The sequence below is a fragment of the Sinocyclocheilus anshuiensis genome, unplaced genomic scaffold (genome assembly GCF_001515605.1).
Source record: "Sinocyclocheilus anshuiensis isolate Anshui unplaced genomic scaffold, SAMN03320099.WGS_v1.1 scaffold947, whole genome shotgun sequence".
NCBI classification, from domain to species: Eukaryota; Metazoa; Chordata; class Actinopteri; order Cypriniformes; family Cyprinidae; genus Sinocyclocheilus; species Sinocyclocheilus anshuiensis.
The window spans coordinates 16455-25921 of NW_015547686.1; the positions used below are offsets into that span (position 1 = coordinate 16455).

Genomic DNA, 9467 nt, shown 5'->3' on the forward strand with positions numbered 1-9467 from the left:
CAATGGTAAGGTCATGGATTCTCAGCAAATGCATGAACTGATAAATTGCAATGTAAAATGGATAGAAGTGTCTGCCATGCGTAAATAAAATAATGACACTCCTACGCTTCATACCTCATTATTTTAAGAATCTTTACTGTGAGTGTATATATGAAGCTCTGCTACAACACACCCAGTGTGTGAAGGTGAGTTCATGCAGCTCTGACGTAAAGGCTGACATACAGCCACTTTGGTGATGAAGGGGGTGGGCTGCAGTGACCGACTTCTCCTTATTCAGGAGGAGTTGCCAGCCATCCGAGCCCCTCCCCTTTGATTACCTCCCTTTTGTCTATGTCTGTCTCTCTTTCCTTCTCTCTCTCCCTTTTGCTCTGTCTGCCAGGCTAAGTTGGTTTCAGACAGTGCATCACACACATACACGTGCCACTCTATGTCTCTAGTAGCTCTCCACTCATCTCCTCTCTCTTCCTCTTTCTCCTCACTCACCATGGATTCACATCACTAAAGAGTGGATTATTCCTCCTGGTTTTTCCTCTTCACTCCTCTGCGCTTCATTCGGTGTGTTTGGGTGTCTGTTTCAAGGTGGGAATGCTCGTGTCTGCGACAGCACTGTTGGGGGCTACGCTGGGTACCGTGTCTGGAGTGTTGACACTGTGTGGTCTCTCGTTGCTGTGCAAGAGCTGTAAGAAGGGGAAATTTGAAAGAGGGGATGAGACTGACCCCGAGAAAGCCAAACCCAGTATCCTGCATACTCTGACACAGGTAAGACCAATACTCACTCACACACAGCCATGGACCAGCAACCAGATTTGATTTTAAATACAGACACAGAAGAGCTTATAAAAGAACAGATAACAGATATGAAAACAAAGGCTGGGATATGCCACGAGTGAAATGTTCTGACCTGAGTGGAAGGATGGAAGTGGCACTTACATAACACACTGAGGCAGAAACAATGATGCTGTACTAAAAAGGATTTCTTTGCATGTATCTGAAAAGTCTTTAGTGGATGGCTGTGTCATTATGGAATAATCTACATGCATGCTCATAATGTAACATTATGGTATAAATGTACTAAAAATTGTGTTCTGCTCTATGATTATATAGTAAATACATTATAAATCAAATGTAATGACTGATGTAGCTGTCTATATGTCACCTTATTTCATATTTTTGCTGTTACTAGTGCCTGATGTATAGGGGCAGAAAAGCCAACACATTCTCATGACAATTTGTATATATTTTATATTTTGGCAAACTGGTGGCTAATTCGTATCAGTTTGTATGGTCTCATACGTTTTCATATGATTTGCTCACTCCCCAGTGACGGTTATGTTTGGGGTGAGCCTTCATGCTTACTTTTTTCCAAAAAATTGTGTTTATCATACGAATTCAATTTATTCATTGTTCACTTAAAAACACAGACACGCTCTTGTACACATATACTCTCACACTGGTGTTTTTTCTGCATCTGCTGAGCTTTCCCTGAAATAGTCCTGAAACTTGAGTCCTGAAACTGCACACACACACACACACACACAAAATTGTTCTTCTCTCATGACTATTATCATGTCTTTCAAATGACTTGTATTGTTTATCTTGAGCTAATGATATTTCCCATCCCCTGCCTGTAATCCTCACTGATGACATCCTCATTTTATAGTTTTTTTAAGCTGTTTTTCTTGTGGGGGCCATTGGCTGGTGCTCACAATGTACAAAATTTCAAATTTGATCCTTTTGGGGACATTTGGTCATGATGTTTGCAAAACCTGACCCCTCCCCAGTCCCCACACACTCCCTTTCATAGTCTTTGTATATTTATATGCAGTCATGAATAATCACTTTCAGACCATAATATGTGTGTGCTGAAGGAAAAGTAAGTAAAAGTAAAAAATGTCTTAATTAAAAGTGACATTAGATCTATAGGGACATTTATCCATTCTTATAGGGCCCTGTGAAATTTTGTTCTTTTTTCCCCCAATTGCTTCCCCCATTTCAATGCATATAGTTTCAAAGCATCTCTACAAAAAATGAATGCTGAAAACACCACGAGCGTCACGCGTGCTTATGTGTAGTACACGAAACTGTGCTATTCGTTCACACAGAGACACGCAGAACATACAGACATGTTAAAATAGTAGTCTTTGTGGTTTAATATTCACAGGCACTTATATCACAATGTGATTATGTGCATGACCTTATTTTGCCAAAATCTGTGACATTCTGTGTTACACAGAAAATTAAAGGGGTCCTATTATGCTCTTTTACAAAGTCTTGATTTTGTTTTGGGGGTGTACTAGAACAGGCTCTCATACTAGGTTGTTCGAAAAACACATTATTTTTCACATATTTTACATTATTACAGCACCTCTCTCCTCAGTCTGGCATGAACGGCTCGAATAGTTCCTGTATCAAATGAAGGCCTGCCTTCTGAAATACGAAATGTGCTGTGATTGGTTAGCTGGGCCAGTGTGTGTTGTGATTGGTTAGCTGGGCCAGTGTGTGTTGTGATTGAGTTTTTGAAAAGTGATTTCTGTTAAATAAAATATCTCCTTTTGAAGTGGACTTTGAGCTTTGTAACTTTGCAGATCTTTTTTATGCTCAAACAGCAACATTATAGACTAACTAAAATTGAAAAAGTGAAAAAGCGTAATAGGACTCCTTTAAATTTTTATGACTGGAATCTGCTAAATCTACAATCCTACAATCATTCTCTCCATTTATGAAAGAGATGGTGCTGATTGTGAGAGTGTTGATTTCCCTCTTAAATCTTTCAGCCTCTTTTGATATGTCCAATTAAAATGTAATCTGAGGCAGCAAAAACTGATTATTCATTTGCTGATTTTGTCTAAAAAACACCACAATGAAGACAGAGCTGAGTGTTATCTAGAGGATTATGTGATTGTATGTGCATGTGTATCAGTATATATATTTAGAGATAAGGTCAGTCTCATCTCATATCTGTCTCACTGCACCAGTATTTATTATTAATGAAGAGGAGGTTGGAGGAAGATGAGAGGTGTATAAGAATATCCTCTCTCGCTCCTTTTTCTGTGCACTCTATTTCAGCATGATAACTGCCCACCTGGGGGAAATGGAGTGTTCTGGTATTGATTTTTTCATTCATGCTTTCCTGATTTTTTTTTCAGACCCTAAACATCAAAACCTCAATGAGACATTAAATTCAGTCATCAGAAAGCCCCTTAGTGAAATACCCCTGTCTCATGTCAAGGTGTTTAAAATCAGTGCTGAGTATGTAATGTAAACTTTGAATTGGAAAGAATGAATGGAATTGATTCCGAGCTTTAGTTCCTCTAAGAATGGAAATGTTTAATTCATACTGAGACAATAATACTTTGAAAAATTTTTTTGGTTGATTAGGATTAGTGTAATTTTTTTAAAATATACTCTTTGGTTAAGATCAAGTATTACTGGAATGGTATACTTGGCATAATCAATGTTTTCTGAATATACCATCATAAATTTTAAGAAATGTCTGAGCAGGTTGAATACCTAATGGTTTGAGTGGAGGAACCTACTACTTTTGTTTTACCTATCTATAACCAATCATATTATTTCATCATTTTTATTTTCTCTTTCTTATTTATGTACATGTTTTAGTTCAGTGTGCAGAAGTGCACAGAACCCATCCAGCCTCAAGCATCTTTGAAGTTTCCTAAAATCTACCGCCCCAAACCTTGTGTCACTTCTCAAGAGGTAAACTACAAAGAACATGGAGCTGCCAATGACACGTCTGCTGCCGAGCTCGACACCTGTAACCAGGCAACCGATCGTGAGGAGGTCTTCTCTCTCCAGCGGCAAGGTAAGGATATGACAGCTAAAATCTAATGGAACTCAATGGGGGAGGCTGTGTGTGTGTGTGTGTGTGTCTGTGTGTGTGGCCGGCTTCCCTATGCTTTCCAGACCACTTCAGCCATTGGGAGAGAGCAGCTAATTTCAGCCAGTCTGAATTCAGAAAAATCTGAGGTTGACTTTATTTATGGGGCTGAAAATGTCTAATTTATGAACTATTAGTCATCTCACCCCTTAAGAGATTAGACATTGGAATTTCGGCCATTAAACACCATTAACACGTTAGACACCAGTGGCATTTGCTGTTGCTGTTCAAATCTGTGCAGATGTGGCCCAGAGGCAATTGTCAACCTCTCATATTAAAGCAGTGAAACCTGCTACTATAATCATACCTGGTGGTTGACATATATTGATCTGACTCATAGCTCACAGCTTCTATCATGTCAAGTAAAGGTTACATACAATATAATAGTTCATGATCAAGGCCTTCCTTTCTGAGCAAGATTTGAGGTTTATCCACCCACTAACAGATGCGGAGAAAGAAAGTGCTACCTTTCTTGAAGAATTTAACAGCACATGTTCTATTGTTCTCAATGTCATGCTGTGTAAGCTGATAGTCAGACCAACAGCGCGATGGCAAGTGATTGTTTACATAGGAACATTTTGGCTGCATTATTGTTGCTTACATTGTCCATTTTTTGATGTTGCATGTCCTCGAGCAGCACTCATCAATTAATGAATCCTGAATGAATCAATGTCATTGATCGAATTGGTTATGTAAATGATTCCATGACTCACTTTAAAAAGACAGTAACTTGTCGCCACCTACTGGCTAATCAATGTAACCTGCAGAAAGAGTCACTGAGCAATGAAACAGTGAAAAGTCCCAGGAGGACCAGAACTAACTATAGTCTGTAACGTTTCTCTGTTTTTCTGGTTCTAGGGAATACAAAGGATTTTAATGAGAAAGTCTGCTCCTAAAATTTACTCACTTATATTTATTTTCTTCATATTAGCTTCTGCAGATGAAACGCCCTGCACATCTGAGCAAACTGGTGCCATGACGACAAGTAACTCCATCCTGTATCCTAAACTACACTTCTCCATCAGCCTGCACAAAGAAAATGGAGAGCTACACATCAGCATTGTAGAAGGTAACAAACATTCATCTACTCTGATGTTTCTAGAAAGAGAGTGTGGCACCTGAGAATTGCAGGTGAATCTCAGACTATATTGTGTAGCATCCTTTTGGTGATAATTTACCAGCAGGTGTTTCAAAGGATACATACCATCTGGATTCCTGTGGAAATGCTGTCATGTTATAATAAGACTAATTAGCAACAATTCACTCAGACACTGTCTGCCATCATAAATTCAGTTTCATCTTTTCAACTTCAGAAATGTGATTACAGACATAAACACAGGAATACACAACATAACTTTAAAATTCGGAAGAAACATTCGCCATTCACTGTGTTACAAGTCAGAAAGCATTTCCAATCAAGTGTACCATCCAAAAGATTTTGAAAAAAAAATAAATAAATACAGTTGCTTTAAAAATAAAAATATTTTTTAAGTTAATTTTTAAGTTAAACTTCAAAATAAAGTTTTGTTACTAATAAAACTAGTAAGCACATAATAAAGTTACTAAAACTTAAACTAAAACATGAAAATACAAAACTAATTCAAAATATTAATAAACACTATACCATTGTATACATAATACTAAAATAACACTCATTTAAATTGTTATTTACTGATAATTTGGCTGCTGCAGCCAAAACATTGATTCTGTAAGTTTTGTAAACATAACAACTGAATCAGATTCGAAATATAAAACATTTTTGATATCCTTTGGATACTGGATAAAATCATAGTCTTAAGCTAAAAAATTGGAGTCTGTGCTCACTGCTCATCATACACCGCACTCTGCAAACTCTGTCAACTCCGACTGCCCAAAATCTGCAGACTGGCTCTGACTTTAGACAACTGTACTGCAAAATGGGGGGAAATATCTGTGCAAAGGCCTTACAAACACATCGACTCAGATGACAGACAAACAATTCTGCATTCAGCTCCAATGAAGCTCTAGGAGCATTTTTCAGTATGTGCACAGGTCATCTGAAGGTCACACAGCATGAGCAAATATCTGTAAAAAGCAGGCTTTTATGGCTCAGCCAGATGTGTTGTGTTTGTGGGATAGAGGTGTCACTGTACAGTGGTTTTGCTCTGCTTTCAAGGCTGGAACAGAGGGTGGTTTTGATATTCAAAACTCTCTGTGATTAAACCAATGTTTGAGAGAAATTAAAACCTCTTTCAGGCATCTTAAAGCCTCTTAATCACAGAATTACCATTTCAATAGTAGCAGCCGTGATTGATACGCATCATTATCGGTAATGAGAGTAAATCTGCTTTAAACTCAAAACCTCTATTCTGCACAACCCAACAGGAAAAGGGGAGAGGATCAGTCATGCCAGCTGAGATGTAGAAAGGAATGAAAAGTGAGGAGTCAAACAAAAGAGAATGTGACGCTTGGTGCCTCTGCGGCTTGAAGCAGCTTCATGTGGCCCAATTTGTCATCCTGCTCCTTGTTATAATATGACTCATATTCTCTTTTTTCCACAGCGGAGAATATATCAGTGGAGGCCGGATGTGAGGGATATATATCAGGGTGTGTAAGCATCTCTGAAGAGCAGAAGAACGCTCACACAGCCGTCCACAAGCTAGCAGCACATGTGCAGTGGGGAGAGGAGCTGGTGTTCGCTCTCCCCATGGAGGGCACAGAAGACACAGACAGTCTAGATGGTGAGGTGGCCCTCTCACTTCACTGCTGTGATCGATTCTCCCATAATTCCACTCTGGGCACGATGCGCTTTAAGTTGGCTGATATCAGCATGATGTTGGATGCTGATTGCTGGGTTGACTTACAGCCACCTAAACAGGTGAGGAACATTGCTTAAAATTAATTTGCACATTTAGCACTATTAAATTCAGCTGAGTGATACAGTTAATACCAACTTTGTCAGCTGGTCCTTACTTCATCAGTGTGATATTTGATGATCCTCATCATTATAAAATATTTAACTCTTAATAGTGCACAAAGTTTTCACCCTACAGAATACAAATATGCAAAAATGTTATGATTTATTGGTATTTAAAGAGTTATAAACTGTTACAAAATAGATAGACACCACTCACCACCACAAATGAACAATGACCCAAATATCAGAATAGAGTGTTCCAGTAAGTCATGTAATAAATAGGAATTGAACTTAGTGGATAATAAAACCACACACCGTGTGGGCAATGCCTATGAATATACTGGTAGATGCAGGGAAAGATATCAATGGACCTTCAAGGGAAATTCATACCGTTTGAACTGATTTATATTTATTGGACTTTAAACAGTGTTCATCCTGACTGAGACCCTGTGTGTCAAGTTACAGTATTCATAGATTATCCAAACAAGTGGATACCCATAGACCTGTTCCTAAATAAAACGTAAAAACATTATTTGTTATTTTTCTTTGTTCGTTCAAGATGTAATAATTGTGATATTTTGATCGGATTTATGTTTTACATTGCACGTATCAGAGATATTTATCCCTGACAATTAGGGCTGTCATCGTTAACGCGTTAACACGTGCGATTAAGTTTACAATCCTTAAAAATAATTTAACGCAATTAACGCAGAATTACTGAAGCACAATTTCTATTATAAATCTTTAACCCAATTTTGCTTCTCTGCTTGCGATTAGATAATTTTAAACCGCTAAACTCCGGGAAAGTTTTCAGTCCAATGATCCAGTAAGCGAATGCATTCAAACAATCCGTCCAAAACAGCGCTAATATAAAGGAAACCAGACTGATTACATTAGAGACTGCAGAGAAAACAGAGACTCGCGTTGCGTTTTCAGTGAATTATTCATTCCAGTGTGTTTCGCTTTTAAACACGAGCTCTGTCATATTCTGTGATTGTCTCTGAAGAGCGCAAGCCCTCACACATCACACGCGCTGTGTGAAGTAAAGGCTGAACGGATTGTCAACACATCCCACCGCTGTATAGCCAGATGAGACTCACACTATGGTTTCTCGACTGGATAACCAGTCTGGCTAGTAAAGTTTTGATGGATGAAGACTGCAATCAAGGTAAAGACGATTGCGGTGGCGTACAGGAGTCGTACAGTAAGCACACGTGAGTCCGTTATAATAATGCGTGTATGAGTGCTCTTGACGCACTGATCGCACATTGTATTATGCACAGGCACAGACACAGACATTTCCATACATTCACGTGGTTTCCATACACATTCACGATAATGTTTTGATTTGTCATGTTTATGTTGTTGTGTTTATACGGAAAGGATCCGTGTACTGTAGTAGATACAGTATATGCAGTCAGCAGGCGGTTGGTTTAGTTTTTTTTTTGGGCATCTCCATGTGGTCCTGTTCGGTATGGCAACTTGGCTTCTCTAAAATGTAAAAAAGCTCTTTGGTGTTGCACTGTACACATACTATACAATTCAGATTTTTCTCATATGTGCTTATATGGGCTCCTTATATCATTTGGTTCTTTGGTGTCCTTTTGGAGTTTCTAAGTGTACTTTTTTGGAAAGTCATCTAAATTTATCTTGAAAAAAGCTTGCAGAAAATACAGATTTTTGAGAATCATCCTTCAATCTTTTGGTTTACTTTGCTGGATATAGCAAATGATGACAAAATAAACATTTGAAACAAGATAAATGGTCTATGCTTAATTTCACGAAGTGTGCGATTAATTGCGATTAATCACAGGAAAAGGATGTGATTGATAAGATAAAAAATTTTAATCGATTGACAGCCCTACTGACAATTAAGACTTGTTCTGTTTACTTTTATTTTTGTATATCTGTTTGCACCGTACTGTTTTTGTTCTTTGTTGGACCACGCTTTTTGATCGAGTTTATGTTGTATAAGAAAACTAAACAAAGTTAAAAAAAAAAAACATTAAAACAGGTCTGAATAAAATTAAATTAAATTAAAACATAGACCTGAATAAAAAAGTGAAAACATATTAAAACATTCTAAGCACTAAAACATATAAAGTACAGCAGTAGGTGATATTCTTCTGACACACTTTTCACAATAAGAGGTTGTTGTGGTCGCAAACTTGGTGCGAGGTGAATATTTTAGCATAGGATGCTGTGTTTATGTGTTTCTCAGTCTCCACAAGTGCAAAGTGCACATATTGACAGTTTAGAAATACCTCAGACATTTCTTTTGGACATCCACATATGTGCAGGTCATTGCTCATAAGAGGTAGGAGAATAGATCTGAGACTTTATTTTAAGATACTGTACTCCCTCCTCATCTTGTTTGCTTCACATCAATCTCTTGGGTCCCAAACCATACACACACACACACACATGCAGTCCACCCCCACTATTGTGTGATCTGTTGATGATGTCATAGACCTCTAGAGCAGGAGATCTTTATCTGCGTCATCACACCTCCCAGAGGAGATCCGGTTCTAACAGACACACACACAAAGACATGCCAGGAATTACAGAGAGGAGAGAGAGAGAGAGAGAGAGAGAGAGAGGAAGTAATGCCTGATCAGGCCTAGAGGTATTTGGTGTGTGTGTGTGTGTGTGTGTGTGTGTGTGTGTGTGTGTGAG

General features: G+C 38.3%; 1 protein-coding gene across 2 annotated transcripts in view; it reads left to right on the top strand.

Moving 5' to 3' along the window:
- Positions 1 to 342: 342 nt before the first annotated feature.
- LOC107703279 (synaptotagmin-13-like) overlaps positions 343 to 9467 on the top strand; it is a 12828-nt gene continuing 3703 nt past the window's right edge. For both annotated transcript variants that reach the window (XM_016505846.1, XM_016505847.1), the window contains exons 1-4: positions 343 to 759; positions 3619 to 3820; positions 4827 to 4964; positions 6436 to 6752. In XM_016505846.1, coding sequence (XP_016361332.1) covers positions 586 to 759; positions 3619 to 3820; positions 4827 to 4964; positions 6436 to 6752 — 831 coding nt within the window. In that variant the 5' untranslated portion in view covers positions 343 to 585. The remainder of the gene's footprint in view (positions 760 to 3618; positions 3821 to 4826; positions 4965 to 6435; positions 6753 to 9467) is intronic.